Genomic DNA, 19,834 nt, shown 5'->3' with positions numbered 1-19,834 from the left:
GCCCAAGTCCTGGCCCGGCCCGGCCGGCCGACGACACAGCCAGAGCCCCCCCAGGCCCGGCGGCTGAGTCACAGCTCCGTCTGCAGAGCGCAGGCAGAGGCCCAGAGACGCGAGTTAGGCCCTGCCGGGGCTCCGGGTTTGTAAGGTCCCGGCACAGCCTCTGGGAAGCTGCCCCTCCGGAGCTCCTGGCTCCGGACTTCAAGTTCCTGTGCTTTTTTATAGACTTTATTTTTTGTGGTGCTGGGGATCAAACCCAGAGACACTGTACCACCGAGCTGCATCTCCAGTCCTTTTTTATTTTTTTGAGACTAGGTCTTGCTAACTTGCCCAGGCTGGTGTGCACTCCTGACCCTCCTGCCTCAGCCTCCCTCATTGCTGGGGTCATGGCGTGGCTGGCTCCCGGCTCTGCCTCTCTGTGTGAGATTCCACGCCCCTGTGAGTGGCATGGAGGAAATGCCGTGTGCTCTTGTGCCCGAGTTCTGAGGTTTGGGGCGCACCCCTGGTTTCTGTGTCTGGGCCCAGGTTGTGTGTTTGTGTCCCCTGTTCTCTCCCGACTCCACCAGCCGCGTCACCGTGCTGGGAGCAGCAGCCAGGCCTATGCAGGGCCTACAGGAGCAGAGCAGAGCAGGAGCTGGCTCCTGGCAGGAAAGGTCCCAACCCCGCCTCACCCGGGGCTGGCGCCCAGCCGGTAGGAGTCGGGGCAGGGCGTGTCCACACACTGGAAGCCGCCTCGGGTGTTGAAGCACATCTGGCCCGGCTCACACTCGATGGCGTCCTCCTCACACTCGTTGATGTCTGGGTGGCAGAGGTGGGTGAAGGAGGAAACCAGAGAAGGCCAGTGCCGGGAGGAGGTGGGAGAGAAAGGCCTTCCCCAACCGGCCAGGACGCACCCCGCCCTCGTCCTCAGCCAGCCTGGCCTCTGCCTGACTCAGAGACCCCGGCACCCCCACTGTCCCAGGGGCTGGCCTTGGAGGGCACCATGGTGGCCCTGTGGGAGGGGGCTGCACTGGGCGCCGGCTGCACCTCCCACCTGGGGTACCCGCAGCCTGTGGGCAGCACACCAGGTCCCCCCGCCCCCAGAGGACCCCCCGACTCTAGATCCGCAGGTGGGAAGCACTGGGAAGGTGAGAGCCAGCCACTGGCAGCAGCTGTGTCCCCCTCCCGCAGCTGGAGGGCGCTGGGTGAGCCCCCTTCGCCAGGAAGGACGCTGAGGCTGAGGCCAGAGCGGTGTCGGGACGCACAGCCGGGGTCAGCCCGTCTCGCAGGGACACCAGGCCGGTACCAGGACCCTGCTGCAGACGGGTAAGCCCGCGGCATCGCGCACTGCCTACTCACCCTGGCAGTTCTTCCCGCTGGGCAGGAGGCGGTAGCCGGCGGGACAGAGGCACTGGTAGCTGCCCTCAGAGTTCTGGCAGGCATGCTGGCACAGGCTCTGCACCTGGCACTCGTCCAGGTCTGGTGGGGACGGGGAGAGCAGCTGCATCACACCTGCGCCCGGGGCCTCGTGCCGCCCACCCACTGGCCCAGCCGCACCCAGCTCTGGATGCAGGAACTGGAGGAGTCCCTGGGCTTGGCGACCGTGCAGACACCGCCTGCCTCAGCCTCTGTCACCACGAGCCAGGCAGAGCCACCTCCACTTCACCCCCCTCTGCCACCCTCAGTCCTGGAACAGCACCCTCTGCCCCGACTGCTTCACCCAAGTACCACATGGAGCATTTCTCAAATGGGTTCCTAGGAACACACTGCGAGACCCTTTCTGGTTGCCGCCGTCTGGAAGTCAGAACAGTCCCTTCCCTCCTGGAGCCGGAGCCCCCTGCCCCTTAGCGCAGTGGAGATGCCCCACAAGAAGGAAGCCAGCCTTGGCCCCACCAGCCACCCCTTTGCCTATGAGCTCTCAGGGGTGCCTCCTACCCAGCCCGGGGGCCCAAGTGAACCCCAGGGTGTGTTCCTGTGGGTGGCAGGGCCTGGCCTTACCCACGCAGACGCCACTCTGCCGTATGAAGCCTGGCGGACACCAGGCCCGGCCCACACTGCTCAGGGCTCTGGGTCCCGGCCGCAGGGAGACCCAGGCATGGTGAGAGCCACCAGGGACAGGGCTCCGGGGCCGCAGCCAGGGCACCAAGGGGCCCTGGTGGCTGACGGTGGTCACATTCTGTCTGCTCCGGCTGAGTGGCGTACAGGCCTTGCCGTCATGGAGGAGGATGTGGCCCGGCGGGCACAGACAGCGGTAGCCACCCTGGAGGTTGTGGCATTGGTAGGCACAGGGCTCAGGCAGCTGCAGGCACTCATTGACGTCTGCAGAGAGAAAGGCCAGGTGGTGCCCAAGGCAGCTCAGGGCCTATTGCTTATGCCTCCCTGGACCTCTGAGCCTCACACGCTGCACAGGCTGCCCCTGCACCAGCCCTCTGTGGTGCCACCAGTCTCCCCTTGGCTCTGTCGGTGTGCAGAGGCCTCCTCCCCAGCTGCCCAGTCCCACTGCCCTGGCTGGTCACTTGGGTTCCTTCTGCTCTCTGCACCTCTCTGGGGTCCACCCCATTGACACCACCTGCCTGCCCTCCCGACCTCTAGGGAAGGTGGCCTGAAGGACACAGCACAGGTCCAGGACCTGCTAGGTCTCCGAAGTCACCAGCACCTTGGCCATAAACACCACTGCCCGAGGGCCAGGGGCCCCCACTAGGGCCCAGCGAGGGCCCGGTGTCCCTACCTAGGCAGGGCAGGCCGGCGCCCTGGGTCCGGTACCCCCGGGGGCAGCTGCAGCGGTGCCCCCCCGCCGTGTTCTCGCAGAGCTGGCTGTGGTGACAGCCGTGCAGCTGCTCCCTGCATTCGTCCACATCTGCGGAGTCAGGGGCGGGGCTTAGCCGAGGGTCGTCACCTCCACTTCCCAGACTCACCCCGCCGCCTCCTCCCAGCACACAGCCACTGGAGTGTGCAAGGGCATCCGCACTGCCGCCCCAGGGACACCAGGCTGGAGGGCAGCGGGGTTCCGGGACCACAGGAAGGAAAGGGCTTCAAAGGCAGGCTATGGAGGGTCTGGGTTCTAGTCCTCGCTCTCTGGGCCTCAGTTTCTTCATCCGTAAAAGGGCTAGGGACAGGCTGTGTTCTTGGGGTCGTGTGAGGACAGAACTGGAAGGTGGCTTTGCAGGGTCGGGCAGGGTGTGCAGGAGAGAGCTAGGGAAGAAAGGAAGGAGGGCGGGGGCCGTGCAGCAGTGGGGAGCAGAGCCCTGAACCTCGGAGCGCCGAGGCCCTGCCATGGCCGCCCTGTCTCTGAGGAGCCGTGGAAAGGACCCAGGGGCACCGTGGGGGGTACTCAGGGCTCAGCAGCCCCGATCAGTGGTGGCTGCAGGGAAGCCGGGTTGAGAGGGTTCTGAGGCTGTTGCTGGGCCGAGCCGTGATGCACGGGAGCAGCGTCCCCGGCCCCCCACAAACACGGGACCAAGGGCCCTGAGAGCTGCCGGGACTGGGCCGGGCCAGGACCCAGACCTCGGGGCCAGCTCTCCCGGCCCCACGTGCTCCTTCCTTCTGCCAAGGGTTCCTTCCAGTCCCCGAGGAGCCCAGCATCCCCGAGACACATGCAGCCCCGTCTGTCGAGACAGCGGTCCCTGGTGTCCTGGGAGGGTGTCCTGGCCTCCCTGCGCCTGTCACCTTCACAGCCGGCCCCGTCGGCTGCCACCCGGAAGCCGGGCCCACAGTCAGGACAGCAGCGGTAGGCCCCGAGCAGGTTCACACAGCGCTGCTGCTCTCCGCAGAGGCCGGTGTCCCACGCACACTCGTCCACATCTGGGGACAGACGGGGCAGGGGCAGCGTGAGCACATGGACCCGGGCCTCCCCGCACCCTGACCCCAGCCCAGCCTGCACACAGGAGCTGGGTCCGGGCCAGGAGGGCCCAGAGCCCCGCATGGAGGTCCCCAGTCCTCCCGCCACTGACTCACCCCACCCCCGGCCCTCACTTCTGCAGTCCCTCTCGGGCCTGGGCGGGAGCAGCAGCCCAGAGCACTGTGACAGGAGAGGGAGCAGGGCCGGGGGCTGCCCGCACACTCGTCGGTCTGTGGAGGGGCAGAGCTCAGAGCTGTGGTCCTTGCCCACGGACCCTCCTGCCAGCTGGCGGTGGCAGTGTGTGCCCCTGCCCAGGGAGGGGAGCTGCTCACCCACACAAAACGCCCCTTGGGGGTCCGGCTCAAAGCCCTCAGAGCAGCCCACCTCGTGCTCTTCTGCAAAGCAAGGGACAGACTCTGAGTGCACTGGTGGCCTGGGTCACAGCCCCGCCCTGTCCTGAGCCAGTGAGGCAGGGGCCTGGTTCCGTCAGGCCCGTTGGGGGGGATGGGCCACACAGGACGCGCGCCTGGTCGCATGCAGGGGCCGCCGGCACATTACCGGGCGGACTCGGGAGAAAGCACTAAAGTAGAAAGCAGGGGCCGTGTCCAAACTGCAGTCCCGAGGACCCAGCAGCTGGGCACGGAAGGCGGGCATAGGGCCAACCACAAGAACAAAGGCACTGGCAGAGGCTGCGGCAGGGGACCGGGTTCTGGAGATCAGATGAAGCCACCTCCTGGGTAACCCTAAGGAGAGCCACGCTGGAACAGGGCACAGGGAGCTCGGATGGGGCTGTAGAGGCGGCTGCCTACTGGGCAGGCCCCGCCGCTCACTGTGCTAATGGGAACCCCTAGACGGAGACCCGGATGCTGTCCCCAGGGCTGCCTAGCCAGAAAGTGGTGCAGGTGGGTCAGGGACAGGGTCTGCATGGCCACAGCACTGCACTGCCCCTCTTCGGCAGGGGTGGGGCTTGGGATGAGGCCGTAGGGCCCTGGGGTCACCGGGTGGGGAGCTCTGCACAGCACCCTCGGGAGAAGAGCTGGGTTGCGTCTGGGCTTTGCAGGTCAGCCTGCTGCTGGACGTCCACCTGGGGGCCCTAGAGGGTCGGCACTTGTGACAGGAAGGGACACGGGCACTGGTGGTGGCTGGAGGAGCAGCACAGGCTCCAGGTCTGAGCCCCTGACCCTGGCCGGTCGTGGCAGGAGCAGCGGGGGTGGAGGTGAAGGATGGGGCCTCACCCGCTCGCAGGGCTGTGGTCAGCTGGTAGCGCAGGGCCTGGGCCTCGGGGTCGAAGGCCGAGCTGATAGCCGAGGCCCGCAGGTGCTGCACCAGCTGGGGCTGGGGGCCCCGAGCCGCTGCGTACTGGATGCTGTGGTTGCAGCGCAGGAGCCCCGGGAGGTGGCGGTGGAGGAAGCGCTGTGTGGAGCCCGCGAAGAGCTGGCCGGGCCCCGTCTGCACATAGCGCTCCTCGAAGTCCTGGGGAGGCGGAGGAGGAGGGTGGTTTCCACTCCTAAGCTGCGCAGCCCAGGGGATGGATGCTGGGGAGCCCCGGGCCAGCAGCCCCCGCTTCCCGCAGACACTGGGCAGCCCCAGGAGGGCTGGGAAGGAAGGGACTGGTGCTTGGGGGACCAGGCTGGCACGCCTTGCTCTGCCCATCTGGGCTGTGCCCCACCTGCATGTGGAGGTCCTCGCCTGCCAGGGCCTCGGGGACAGCGCCATCCACTAGCACGTCCAGGAGCAGGAACCCGTCAGGGTCCAGGCCCCGAGCCACGTGGGTCATCCTGAGCAGCTCCCCTGCAATCCAGCCCCACCCAGCCAGGGTCACCTCCGGGCATGGCCCGGGGCCCATCCTAGCCTCCTGTCCCCTCAGGGGAACCCTGCTCACCTGTAGCAAACTCCACCTGTGACTCCTGCTGGAAGCTGCCACCCGTCAGAGAGTGGCCATTCAGTGCCTCCCCAGTCTCTCCGGCCAGGGCCCAGTAGATGGGGGCGATGGTGACCACCAGCACCCGCATCAGAGGCCCTGGACAGGGTAGGGCAGAGGCTAGGTTAGGGCTGGATGTTCAGGGTAGGCACTCTCCTGCTCAAGAGCCCTCTGTAGCTACCCACTGCCCCCAGGACAGCGCAGCCCTTTCTCTCCCTGCTTGTGCACAGCTGTGGTGCTACTTGCCCTATTTACCCGGAACCTGGGAAATGGCAAAGACAAACATGTCTTCATGAAGTAGTTGTGAAAACGAGTGATTTGGTATGAAGAAATAAGTATAATTTGCAGATATTCAACTCAGTTCTACAGATTAAGGGCCACCGGGTCACCACGGAGCCTGGCCCTCTACAGGCTGTCATTTCGCATTTGCTGGGCTGGGTTGAAAGCTGCCTTTCCTAGTTTGTAGATGACGACCGGAAGAGCCCAGAAGAGAAAGGATTGTCCCAAATCACTGTCTCTGAAAACAGAGCCGAAAATTCGCCCGAGACTTGCACCCTTTGCCTTCACGTGACATTTGGCCACAGACCAGGCCGGGGGCGCTGCCCACGCTCAGAGCCAGGGGTGGCGGTGGCCCTGGGATGCTGGCAGGAGGGCGCTGGGGCCCTGCGCATGGGCAGAACCTGTGGCCCCAGCTCCACGAACACAGCCCGGCCGCTGCCCAGGGCCAGACGCTTCCCACGGCGGAAGACACAGCCCAGGCCGGCTCAGAGCTACAAAGCCGAAGTCCCGACTGCGTGCATGTGAGGCTGGGGCTGCGGCCGCTGTGGAGGAACCGCCCAGGGGGCAGCAGCAAGGCCGGCAGGGGCTTTGGTCCTGCTTGAGTCTGTGCAGGAACGGGCACTTCCCTGGGCTTCCTAGCTAACTGGGGTCTCCCCGCTTTCCTACTGCCTGCACCCCATGTGCTGTAACCATTCTGTGACCCTTCACAGCACCAGTGGCTTCAATCACCTCTGTCTGGGTCCCTGCAGCCACTTAATCCTGATCAGTGTGTGTGTGTGTGTGTGTGTGTGCGTGCACACGCGTGCATGTATGGTACTGGGGATCCAGCCTGGGGGCTCATACATGTATGCCAGGTGTTCATGCCACCAAGCTACATCCCCAAATCTTTTTATGTATTTATTTGAAGATACAGCCTTCCTAATTGTTCCACTTTGACCTCGAACTGGAAATCCTCCCGCCTCAGCCTACCAAGTAGCTAGGATTACTTAGGGGGCAGCCAGATCTCTAGGTACCAGGCCCTGTGCAAGCCTCTGGGAATGGCCTGTGCTCTTCCTGTTCCAGCATGTGCGGAAGGGTCCCCGTGGGCCGGGACAGGGGACCTCGAGGAGGGGCCACCCCGGTCCCACTCACCCACATCTGCCGGGATGCGGCTGACGCTGCTCTGGATGATGGTGACTCCGGAATGCGCCTCCTGCCGCACACTGGTGTTGAGAGCTGCTACGCCGAGCTCCTGGCCGTTGATCGCCCCAAGCATGCTGCCCCGGCTCCCCTGGGGGTGCCCTTCAAGGAAGCAAAAGAGCCACGGTGTCCTCAGGACAAGCAGGAAGGGAGCGGCAAGGCTCAGAGAGGCACAGTGCACCCCCAAGGACACACAGCGAACGGTCACAGACTCAGTGCACAGGGCGTCCTGACTCTGAGAGAGACGAGGCTGCGTGGAGGACCCAGCAGGGGTGAGGTGCCAGGGGCGGATGTGCTTCTCCACCTTCCTCGAGCCCTGGGCACGCCAGGTCCCACGCCACAGTGAGCAGGTTTGTCTGTGAAATGCGAAGCGAGCCCTGGGACACACAGGAGACCGTTGGCGTCTGCAGGCCAGGAGCCCGCGGTGGCAGGGGCTGGCACTGGGGGCCGGGTGCTGTGGCAGAGCCGTGTGCCAGCACTCCAGGCCTCCATTCCAACGGTGGCCCTGGCTCAGTGCCCTGCAGCTGGCCTGGCAGGGAAGGCTGGCTTTCTAGCGGTGCCAGGCGGTCTGCCAGGACCGCTCTGCCGCTAATGTGGGGGGGCTTCCTCTGCCTAATGGGCCAGCGCCGGGCAGCTGGCATTCCAGAGGGCAAGGGGGATTCAGTCCACTTTCCACCCACCAGCTCTCAGGAGACATGAGCAACCGACTGCCCACGATCTGTCAAAAAATAACAGAAAACACTCAGCAGCCAGCATCCTAAGTGGGCAAATGAGGAGCTGGCGAGGGCCGTTTCCTGCGGCCTGGGGCCCGGGCTGATGAAATTTGCACCCATCTGGGATGCCTCCTGTATCAATCTGTTGCTCCAGGTCGGGTGGGGAGACAGGAGGGAGCTCGGGGCTAATGAGGGGACAGGAAGGAGCCAGGGGCTGCAGGTGATGGAGCCGGCAGGATCGGGAGGGTGCAGGACCCCAGAGTACAGCAAAGGGAAGCCCCCGTCTAGCTTCCTGGACTGGGTGTCTGTGCAGCTCCTCATCCCCAGCGAGGTCAGCACGGGGACCCATCAGGCTGACAGGAAGGAGAAACAAGCAGGCAGGGAAGGGAGAGACAGGTTTATAGTCAGGAGGCCTCAAAAATTCTCATTAGCTGGCAACAGTGGCACACACCTATAATCCTAGCACTCTGAGAGGCTGAGGCAGGAGGATTGCAAATTTAAACCCAGTCTGGGTAATTTAACAACTTGGCAAGGCCCTGTCTCGAGACAAACATAAATAGAAAAGGGCTGGCGATGTGGCTGAGTGGAATGCTTTGGGTCCAGTCCCCAGGACTGCAAAACAACAAGAACAAAAATAAAAACAATACCCAAAAACCAAAACCAAAACTCACTTGACCTAATAAAGTCCTTTGAGGAATCTACCCTGTAGAAATATTCAGGCCACCTCAGCAAGATGGGCCTACAGTTCGGTCTTGACAATAGGAACTGGGAAAAAAAAAAAATCTGTTGCTTGTCTAACAACCCTGACAGAAATACAGATAAATAATTTCTGTGCCATAACATGAAGCCAGCAGAGAAGACGGGGACCCTGGCTGGCTACAGGGGGGCGTCACCCAAGACAGAGTGGCCTTATCCACAGCAGGTTGTAAAGATGACCTGAGAACAGGCCTTGTCCGAAAAAGAACAGATAATTGTGGAGAAAAAGCAGGAGACTGTATCCCCAGATCACAGCCTAAGCTATTCCTGGTAACTGAATTATTCATTCATTACTACTCCCTTCTCAAGTTTCTATATTTTCTGGCCTTTCTGCAATTAGCACCTATAAAGGGGAAGTAGCTATTTCCACCAAAAAATAAGGAGGCTGTCGAGGGTCAGGCTGTGCCATGCTGCCCAAATTCACAGGTTCCAATCCTAACCCTGGACCTCTGACTGTGACCTTAGGATAAAGTGACAGTGAGGTCATTAGGGTGGGCTCGAATCCAGTATGCCTGTACCCTCCTAAAAAGAGCCAGGCATGGTAGTGCACGCCAGTAATCCTAGCACTTGGGAGGCTGAGGCAGGAGGATTGTCACGAGTCCAAGTCCAGCCTGGGCTACATAGCGAGACCCTGTCTCAAAAAACCATAAGTAGTAATCATAATAAAAAGGGGAAATTCAGAGATAGACACACAGGGACAATGCCCCATGGCAATAGATGGTCAGCAGGTTACCAGGAGCTGTGATGTCTGCCCCTCACAGACCCCCAAAGGGACCAACCCCACCTGCACCCTGACCTTGCCCATCTGGCCTCCAGAGCTGGACACAGGCAGTGTATGTTACTCGAGCCCCTGCACGCAGCCCTTTGCGTGACAGCCCCGCCTGCAGAGCTAACTGAGAGGCCACATGCAGGTCAGCAGGACTGGAGGACCACGCTCAGAACCAGAGCTTCCACCCTCCCACTCTCGAGAGTGTCCCCGGCCAGTGGCACAGTGCTGAACTTCCAGAGCTGCATTCATTCGCATCCTGCCCCTGGACTGTAGGAGATGGGGGATCGGGGTCCAGAGAGGCCCCACATTTGGTCGACAGTGGGTTTCAAATGACAGATGGCCAAATCCAACACCAGTTAGTTGAGAGGAGGGTTCTGTGCCTGAGAAAGGTTCTATGGCGAGAGATTCTGACCTTCTGTGTGGAGATAGATTGGTGAGGTCTGCCAGGGCAGGGTTGGGGAAGGATTCTATGGAGAGAGATTCTGACCTTGTGTGTGGAGATGATAGATTGGTGATGTCTGCTAAGGAAGAGACTAGGGCAGAGTTCTATGGAGAGTGATTCTGACACTGCTATAAATTGGTTATATTTTCCAGGGAGAAGGGAGGGACACAAAGCCATACCTATGAACTGTTGCTAAAGGGTATAAACCACCTAGAAACACTATTCTGTGACTTTCCTTTGTTCAGGTCCAAATTACTTTACCGTGGTTTCTCAGGATTGCCCATGTCTTTAACTTTAAATTTCAGCCTGACCCATGGGAGAAGAAAGCTGATGAAACAATCCTGAGGCAGCAGAGTCAGTGATACCTCTGAGCTGTGGTCCCATCTGCCCACTTCCCTGGCCAGGTCATGCGTAAAGCCTGGCAAGCACTAGTCCACCAATATGCACATCATGGGGTCCTGCTATGTAGCCCAGAACGGCCTAGAACTTGCAGAAACCCTCCTGCCTCAGCCTCTCGAGTGCTGGGATGATGGCACATATGAGCACATCCAGCTTTCTCTTCTAAGAACCCTCGGGGTAACCAGAGAAATCTCCCAATCTCAGGAGCACCATGGACACTCCTATTTTACTCTACCAACTTCACAGGCTGTGAAATATCCTGAGTCAGCCAGGGTCCCCTTTCTAACATGAGTGGCAAACAGGCCCCGAGACTGAGTTTCCCCACTGCAAGTGACTAGGGTAGACCAAGATAACCCACAAGGCCCTCCTCATTGGCTGATTCTGAGTTTGACTAAACAAATTGTTGGGGAACGGGCAGCACAGTGGGCCGGGTCCCCCCAAAGAGAGGCACAAACCCCTGAGTAAAGGAGCCCAATTGTGTGCAGAGACCTGGACAGCCATGCCCCGTACCTCTTACAACTAGGATCGCCTGGGCTGTGGCAGAGCCCAGCAGGTTGTGAGCGATGCACTCGTAGGGCCCGGCATCCGCAGCCTCCACGTGCTCCAGCCTCAGGCTGCCGTCCCGCAGGGTCCGGAGTCGCTGGCTGGCCTGCAAGGGCTGCCCTGCATGCCACCACTCAATGGTGGGCGTGGGCTCCCCGCTGGCCTGGCACCGCAGGGCCACGTCTTCGCCTGTCCTCACTGTGACGTCCTGGGGCTCCACCTGGAACACCGGGGCACCTGTGGGAGGACACTTAGGTTGCTTCCCGTGACACAGGTGATACTGCTGGGACTGCCTGGGCTGGGAACCTCGGGACTGGGTGGAGCTGGGCTCGCTGCTCCCCGGAAATGCCCAGCACTGGCGAGGACGTGGGGCCAGCAGGACTCACACCGCAGGAGGACTGGCCAGAAGGGCGGCCGCCACGCAAAGTGTCCAACAGTCAGCTACCTGTGGGGGCGTCGCGAACCCCCAAGTGGTGGTCAGAACCGCGGGACGTGAGCTCTTGCGACATGGGGGACTGAAGTCTCCAACCAGTGCCACTGGGATGAAGCCACTGTGTCACGCTCCCTCCAGGGCTCTGTCTCCCTCTCTCTTGTGCTTGAGATGGGGCCTCACTACGGAGCCCAGGCTAGCCTTGGATTTGCAGCAACCCTCCTGCCTCAGCAACCCGAGTGCTGGGATGACAGGCGGGCGCCAGTGTGTCCAGCTTCCTCTCTCTTCTAAAACCCCTTGGGGCAGCCAGAGGAATCCCCCAATCCCAGTGTCCCCAACCCAGTCACGGCTGTACACATTCCGGGTCCAAGTTGGGTCCCCAGGTCCTGGGCTTCAGGCATGGACCCATCTTTGGGAGCCAAATCCCTACCCATGGCAGCCAGGTTTCCTAGAGCTGGGCGCATTCCCTGCAGACCCTGCCGCCCCGTCCTGGCGCCCTGGTGACTCACACTCACGGGTGACTCTGCTTCACCATCACCCTGGCCTGGAAACCACCCGCCCTGGGATCTGAGACACAGACGATGGAAATCTCCACAGGGCGGGGAGACAGCCAGAAACGGACAGCGACCAGCCGCCCGGGAACAGCACACGGGTGCCACCCACAGTGTGTGCAGAAATCCAACACCAGGCACGGTGAGAGGAATTCCACTACAAAAATTTCTTTTGCTGGGTGTGGCGGCAGAAGCCTATAATCCAGCACTCAAGAGGCTGAGGCAGGAAGGTTGCCCCATGTGGCAGCCCAGCCTGGACCACATAGGGAGACCCTGTCTCAAAAGAACAAAAACTATATGTACATTTTCAAATTTGGGGAATCTAGAAATCAACGGTACAACCTATTGAGACTGCCTTGTCCATAAGCTTCTAGGAGGGCTGGGATGTAGCTCAGTGGCACTGCACCTGTCTTGCAAAGCAAGGTCCTGAGTTCCATCCCCCATACTGCAAAAGAAAAACCCAAAAAACCAGGACTTTGGGTAAGAACAGCGGGAGTCTGGCCTTCCTGGCTGGGACTGCGCCCTACCAACTGTCCTCCTGTTACTAGGGCAGGGCTGGCCTGCAGCAGGGGAGGAGCAAGCAGCCCTGCGAAGGAAAACCAGCCCGGGACAAAAGCCTAGAGAACCGGACCGGAAGCAGGGAGCCCCCCGCCCCCCCCCCCGTGGAGGGGCCGCCCACCATCCCTGCAGTGCGGTGGGTGTGACACCCGCAGGGAGCCCTCGAGGCCGAGGGGGCTGCAGCCACACCACCCGCTCCCTTGCTAACCACCTCTTCGTGTCTCTAGCACGGTCGCAATTCCCCTTGGAGTGGTTTCATGATGACGACTTTTAAATCCTGGCCTGATGAGTCATATCCGTGCCCTCCTGCGTGACCTCTGAGATTTCTTCCGTTCTTGATCTGGCTGGTGAATTTCCATTAGAGTGTTGTAAACTGACTCTCTCTTTCCTGGGGCTTACGGCAAGCTTTCTACCTGAGTCACTTCCCTATGTTTTTTTGAGACAGGTCTTCCTCAATTGCCTAGGCTGGGTTCAATTTGCATCCTCCTGCCTCAGCCTCCCCGCGGGCTAGAATCACAGGTGTGTGAACTACACCTGGTTTGAGACCGGTCCTTACATGAATGTTCCACTTTAGCAGCCTCCTCTGTTGCTCAGAAGGTGCTGACCACTGCTGCCAAGGGGCAAGGACACCCAGGTCCCCTACGTGACCTCTGGCCCGGCACAGGGGTGCCCTCCCCAGCAGGCCCCCTCAATGTCTGCTGCGGGGGTGGGGCTGTGCTTTCTACAGTGAAAGCTGGAGCAGTATGTTCCGCTCTGGAGGTTTTCTTTCCTGCTGATCGTGCTTTTCTTAGTCCTCTGGCAGCAGAGAACAGGCGTACAGTTTTATGATTTGTGGGAGCCGCTGGTGTCTCCAGGTCCGCGAGCCCAGCCCAGGAGGCAGGAGGGAGTGGTCACTACTCTGTGCCCAGGTCCCAAGGCCTACGGGCGAGTTTCCTCTGCTCTGAGTATTCGGGCCCAGGCATTGCCATCTCTAGCATCCCTAGCACAGGGCCTGGGGAAGTGAGTGTGTCACAGCCCCTTCTCACCCAGCACAAAGCTCCCTACACACCCAGGGTCACAGTGAACCCCCTCTGCCCCACTGAGGGCTCCCACCAGGCCCCATGGAGACAGACTGGGCCCCCGCCTCATGCTGGGGACCGAAGGCTCCACGCCAGGAGTGTGGGAAGTCAGGGCGCACAGAGGGCCAGGCCACGGCCACCCTGTCTTACCCTCTGGTTACACCCGGAAGGTCCTCCACGTAGAAAACCCTAGGAGCCCACCAGGAAATGATGGGGACTAGGAACTAAGTAAGGCTGTGGGATACAAGGCCAAGATATAAAAACCCATTGTGTATCTGTGCATGAGCAGCAAAATTCCAGAAATCAAACTAGAGAAACTGTGACAGCCAAAATAGCATCCACTTGCAGGCTTGGTGGCGCACACCTATGATCCCAGCATTCAGGAGGCTGAGGCAGAAGGATCTCTATGAGCTAGAGTTCACTTGCATGCAAATGTATACAGCAGCATTGTTTATAGTGGGCCAGAAATTAGCCAGGTGTGGCGGCGCACACCTGTAGTCCCAGAACTCAGAGAGGCTGAGGCAGGAGAATCTTTGCAAGTTCAAGGCCAGCCTGGACTACATACTGAGACTCTGTCTTAAAAAAAAAAAAAAAAGGCCCAGACTTGGAAAGAGTGTCTGGTAACTGGTAAATGGATGAACACAGGTTTGCACTGAAATACTATTCAGCTGTGAAGACGAACACCTCCTGACGGGCGGTGCACACGGGCGGCTCAAGAGCACAGCGGGGAGACGCCAGAACCGGAAGGCTTCACACGACTCCATGCACCGCACCTCCCAGACCCTTCACCAAGAGACGGAGGGAAGAGGGAGGGCGGCCACGCTCCAGCTCCCCACGGGGGCTGAAATCACGGTGAACAGCAAACACGGACTAGTAACAAGTACGAGCTGAGAAGAGAGACACAAGCAGGGCAGGTGACGCTACAGAGGCAGAACCCTTTGTCACTCATTGCCCGGGTCGGGGCTGGGAGCAAGGACTGGCGGCGGAGGGGGAAAGGGAATTTTTTCGGAGGGACAGAAATCTTCTAAAAATGGGCTGTGATAATGTTTCTGTTGCTCTATACACTGACTACCAGTTGATCAACGGTCTTACTTTTGTGTGAAAGGGGCTTTAGGCAGAGTCTCACTGTGCAGCGATCCTCCCGCCTCAGCCTCCTGAGTGCTGAGATCACAGGCGTGCGCCACCACCTTTGGCCTATCTGCTATATGCTTATACTCTGAATTTTTTTGCCTAAAAATTCTGTAGCAGTGTCAGGGTGCAGCTCAGTGGTGCGGCATTCACCCAGCATGCGTGAGGCCCTGGGTTCCATCCCCAGCACTGCCCTCCAGAACAGTGATAAAAGCACACAACTTGAGGGTTACCCTTCGAAAGTGCTCGGTTTTGCAGTGTGAAGTGTGTCACACTGCTGTGCAACCCAGCACCAGAACATTTTCCTGTGGCAAAACCCACTTCGGTACCCATTGAAACCACAGCCGCTCCCACGTCTCCTCCTCCGGTCCCTGACAACCACCTCCCTCTCTGCCTCTCTGAATCTGACTGTTCTGTGGACCTCACAGAAGAAAACCTGGCTCATTTCCCACAGCACAAGGTCCTCCAGGCTCATCCACGTTGTATTATAGCAGGTCTCAGAACCGTGTTCCTTTTAAAGGCTGTATAATATTCCACTGTGCAAATGGGTAAATTTTACAATATATAAATCATACCTCAATAAAGCTATATTTAAAAAAATAAAAACAGGCAAACTTAGAGCGGTTACTGGCTGGGCGGTGTTTGGAAGGGCAGTGCTGGGCGGACCTTGGTGGGTCCCCATTATGAAAGCTTATGGAGCTGGACGCTGTAACACATCCCTTCTCCGTATGTGCGTTTGTCTCAGCACACTGTTCTCTACAAAATCCTGGTGAGACTCTCTCTTGGGTTACCCTGGGGTTCAGAGAGCGCTTAGTGTCACCATGAGGACCTCAGTGGTGGCTTTGAGTCGTGAGCAACTGGACCCCAAGCCTAACCCCCCCCCCCCCAGTTAAGTGACATTTCACAGGACGTTAGTTGTGGTTCCAAACAAACATTTGTTCCTCAGCATGGCTGACCCTGAGCAACGCCCCCCGCCCCATGCCCCTCTTGCTGGGGACAAGCGTCCAGGCCCAGGCCCAGGGTGAGACTCACTCTGCAGGACGAGGGTCACCAGTTTCTTCACGGAGCCCACCTCGTTCTCAGCCAGGCACTGGTACAGCCCCGCGTCGGCCAGCTGCAGGGAGATGGGGCTCAGGACTGGACGGACCCGGAAAGGGAGCCGGTGCAGCCCGGGGCCAAGCCCAGGCCCCAGTGAATCCAGAAGGCAGCACCACCGGCAGCACAGCCCAGGGCCAAGCAGACTCAGAGGCCAGGCCAACCTGAGACCGTCCCAGGCAGACGATCGCTGTACGGGACCATGACTGCCACATGCGTCTCTGTAGCACTAGCTTCCTCATCTCCACAGTGGGAAGGGGGACCACTGAGACTTTACTTTTTTAGTACCAGGGATCAAACTCAGGACTTTGTGCTTGTGAGGGAGGCAGCAGAACCACTGAGCTAAATCCCTGTCCCGACTTTACTTTCATTACGGGAGACTGAACCCGGCTGGGGTCTTCACATGGTGTGACCGCCCTGGCCATTTCTCTTTTTTATGAAACAGGGCCTTGCTAAATTGCTAAATTGCTTGGGCTGGACTCAAACTCAAGATCCTCCTGCCTCAGGGTCCTGGAAAGCCGGGATAACAGGCCTGCACCCACGCCCGGCTGCACTAGGACTGTTGTGAGTCTAAAAGAGGAACAACACTTGTGTGGTGTAAGGCGGGGACGCTACCCTCTGCCCCACTGTCGTCAGTATCCAGCGACAGCTTCCCAGCGAGCCAAGGCCCTGAGATAACCTGCATCCAGGCCAAACTTGGAAGGGGGCGCTGCCCAAGCCCAGCAACCTGGAAACCTCAGGGACGGGGACTCAGAGGCCTGGTGCAGGCTCCTTTCTCCTGCACACACGGGTCATGTGCCTCTCTGACCTTCTGGGTCTGCATCTGTCCAGTGGGGGCACCGTTCCCGGCCTCTGCTAAGCTCTGGGCTCAGCCACAGGCCACTCCCAGATAGCCGGCACAGGACGTCTGATTTCTCTCTGTTCCCCTAGGAGGCGGGAAAAGTCAGGCCCCAAACAAGCGGCTGGAGTGACGGAGGCTCAGAACAGCTCAGTCACTGGCTGGAGGCCACCCTGGCCGTGGTGGGAGGGCAGGGGAGAACAGGAAAGGAAATGCTCTGGAGGCTGCAAAGGCCCCTCCCCAGACGTCAGAGGCAGCACAGGGCTGTCCCGGGGTCACCGCCTTGCCTCGGTCCTGTGGATGGTCAGTGAGCCATGCTGCACCCTCAGGCGGCTGTCCCACAGCGGGAGACCATCTTTGGTCCAGCGGATGTCAGGGGCTGGGTCACCACGGACCGTGCAGTCTAGCTGGATGCTGCCCCCTACAGGCTCCTCCAGGTGGGAGAAGGCTTCTCCCTGTAGGATGGGGGCCTCTGCATGGGGCGACATTAACGGAGGGGTCAGCAGGAAGATTCCCTGGAGACTCAAGTCCCATAAGCCATCCCCAAGTCCTGCCCAGCCTCTGCCTCCAGGGGCTGCGTATGGTCAATGCACTGGAAGCACAAACAAATTCCATGTCCCGGCCTTTGAGAAGAATTTGAAACTGAGGGGGAATCATGCTGTGATTGATTAATGATGCCTGAGACGGGCACAGGCAGGAACACATAGGTACGCGCGTCTTCAGTAACTGCTCTCACAGATCAACTGCACCAGCAGCAGATGCCTGCTAGGTACCTTGGGAAGCCAGAACCACAGGAAAACAAGAGCACAAGGACATCTCTGTCATATGCAGCAGTGCAGAGGTTCATGGGATTCTCAGATCCCTGTTGGATGCTCAGGGTTGCTTTCCACCATTCCTGAGTCTACCAGGAACCGAAGCTGGGTCCTGGTGTCTGGGGCTGCTGGTTCCCTCCATCAAGCCCTGCCCACCTGCACTTGTGTCGCCAGTGTCACCAAGGGTGGAGCCAGGTTGGAGGGGACAGACGGGGCCAGCAAGCCTCGGGATTGCTCCTCCCTTCCCGGCACCGTCCACTGCAGGGAGTAGCCTCACTATTTTATGGTGGGTCCCAAGTGGGGGCTCAGGGCTGCCCCTGGCCACACAGGGCAGGAGGGCATGGGAGCCTTCCGTGGTGGACAGCTCTGGGAGGCCACTCTCGATCACAGGGGGCACTGGGGAGATTTGGGGCAGGGCAACAGTCACCGGCTGGCACACTCGGTGTCGGGCTCATTCAGTGACAGAACACAGTGGACAGAGCGGTCAGGAAGGACAGGTGCAGCCAGGGACCCCTCTGTGGTCACAGCCACTCCAGCCCCGGCCCTGCTCCGCCGCCCTTGGGATCGCCCTGTGTCTCTGGGAAGAGAGGTGGTGACGGGCACACAAAACAGTGTCTGCAGCAGGAGGACGGACAAGGCTGTCTCTACCAAGCAGAAATGAGGGGGTGGTCCAGTTAGGTTCCCGGGCCGGAGGGCGCCCGAAGCCAGTTCACGTGCATGAGAGAACAAGTTCCCTCAGCTCCTTGTGGGGCCACAGTGGGAGTGGGCAGAGTCTCTGAGGCTTCGGCCAGCGGGGCCACTCGGGGGCCCTCACCCACCTTGCACCACCAGCCGCGTCTTCCCCATGGCGCTGCCCACGCCATTCTGGGCCATGCAGAAGTAGTTCCCAGCATCCTCAGGGCGGGCACGCAGGAGCCGCAGCTGTCCGCTGGGGAGGACCTGGCTCCTCACTCCTGGATGTGGAGGGAGGAAAGCGGGGGCTGGTGGGAAGAGGGGACCCCAAGGAGGGTGGCTCGAGCTGTTCTGACAGGTGACCGATGACTTGGGGTTGCGGAACGACCAACAAGAGTAACCAGGAGGCCTGGTCAGCAGCCAAGCCTGTCCATGTGACCTCCAGCTCCGCCCTTGGGCGCCGAGGGGTCTCAGGCTGGGGCACTAGGGTAGGGGCCAGGTGGGCTTTGTGGGGCCTCTCAACAGCCTGCGGGGGCTTCAGGGCAGGTAGGGGGGCCAGGGTTTCTGGGAGGAGGAGTCCCCACCCCCACCGGCTGCAGTGCCTCACCTGCAGGGACGCTGAGCCCCTCTTTCTGCCAGGTGACAGTGGGCCGGGGGACACCTGAGGCCTCACAGGGCAGTAGCACCTCCTCCTCCGCCACCACCTGAACCACCCTGGGCAGCGGCTTTACCACGGGGGCGGCTGGGGACACAGGACAGAGGTCCCTGGAGACACCCTCAGACCACATGTCTAAGGCCACAGGGCCAGGTCTTCTCTCCCGAGGATGCTCCCCACCGCACCATGGGAGCGGGATCTGGGTACCCGGGACCCTCCCTGCCCAGCCCCACTTGATCCCCTGCCTGGGACCCAGCCAGACCCTCACCCTGCACAGTGAGGACCACGTGCTTGCGGGCCACGCCGGCCACGTTGCGGGCTGTGCAGGTGTAGCGGCCGGCGTGGATGGGGAGCGCCTGCCGGATCTCCAGGGCACCTGTGGGTGACAACGGGTCAGGGCCAGGGTCCCCACGGCAAAGCTGGCACGGCTCCCGCACCCCCACACCCCCACCTTTATAAACAGCACCAGATAACTGGCGCTCCTGCTGGCTGTGTGAGCAGAACTGCGGGCCTTGGTTTACCCACATGTATGAGGTGTGACTGAAAAATGTGGTGAGTATTTAAATGTAAGAAATGTATTACAGTGAGACACATTCTCATGAATCCCCCAAAAGACTCCCTTATTTTTAACACACTGATCCCATCGTCCTCGCCACTTCCCGCGGCAGCCCTGGAGTGCTCCTTCCCGAGGGTCTTTAGTTGCACTGTTGTGGCTGCCTGGATGTCCTGAATCGACTGAAAACATTTCCCATGTGTGGTCACTCTGACTTTGGGTAGGAGCCCAAGGTCCCACGGTGCCAGATCCAGTGGATAGGTGGACGGGGATGCAGCCGTGTTTTTCTGCGCTGACTTTCTGTGGGGTGGCGCTCGGCAGGAGCACTCACCACACAACACACAGACACTCAGGAAAGGGTTCCTCCAGAACTGCTTCAGAAAGTGGCAAAACAATGGGATGAGTGTGTGTGAAGCCAGAGGGAAGATTTCAAGGGGGCGTGATGGCAGTGTTCCTTTTACTGTAACACACGTTTTAAATTCAAACACTCAGAGCGTATTCTGATCACGGCCGGCACAGTGACACATCAGATGATGTGGTCTCTAGTGCCCCAGCATCAGCCCTTGCTCTGCCAGGAATCCCTGGCCCCAAGTCCCCTCTACTTTGGTCTTCTCGCCAGGTTTAGAAACCGCCTCCCTAGGATCCTCCAGATCCCCTGCCTCCCCCACC

At 60.2% G+C, this 19,834-nt stretch overlaps 1 protein-coding gene across 1 annotated transcript in view; it reads right to left on the bottom strand.

The window, feature by feature from the left end:
* Positions 1 to 317: 317 nt before the first annotated feature.
* Hmcn2 (hemicentin 2) overlaps positions 318 to 19,834 on the bottom strand; it is a 103,445-nt gene continuing 83,928 nt past the window's right edge. Inside the window, 19 exon segments of the mRNA XM_033758996.1 lie at positions 318 to 433; positions 669 to 795; positions 1,336 to 1,455; positions 1,975 to 2,295; positions 2,705 to 2,833; positions 3,643 to 3,777; positions 4,147 to 4,209; positions 5,050 to 5,287; positions 5,484 to 5,605; positions 5,697 to 5,834; positions 7,146 to 7,295; positions 10,783 to 11,052; positions 15,573 to 15,654; positions 16,761 to 16,945; positions 17,572 to 17,586; positions 17,589 to 17,681; positions 18,104 to 18,238; positions 18,565 to 18,699; positions 18,881 to 18,988. Coding sequence (XP_033614887.1) covers positions 382 to 433; positions 669 to 795; positions 1,336 to 1,455; positions 1,975 to 2,295; positions 2,705 to 2,833; positions 3,643 to 3,777; positions 4,147 to 4,209; positions 5,050 to 5,287; positions 5,484 to 5,605; positions 5,697 to 5,834; positions 7,146 to 7,295; positions 10,783 to 11,052; positions 15,573 to 15,654; positions 16,761 to 16,945; positions 17,572 to 17,586; positions 17,589 to 17,681; positions 18,104 to 18,238; positions 18,565 to 18,699; positions 18,881 to 18,988 — 2,618 coding nt within the window. The 3' untranslated portion in view covers positions 318 to 381.

Source organism: Fukomys damarensis, unplaced genomic scaffold, assembly GCF_012274545.1.
Source record: "Fukomys damarensis isolate Sample0158 unplaced genomic scaffold, DMR_v1.0_HiC HiC_scaffold_36, whole genome shotgun sequence".
NCBI classification, from domain to species: domain Eukaryota; kingdom Metazoa; phylum Chordata; class Mammalia; order Rodentia; family Bathyergidae; genus Fukomys; species Fukomys damarensis.
Note: the sequence above shows the minus strand (reverse complement) of the source record. Positions and strands in the feature narration are given on the sequence as shown.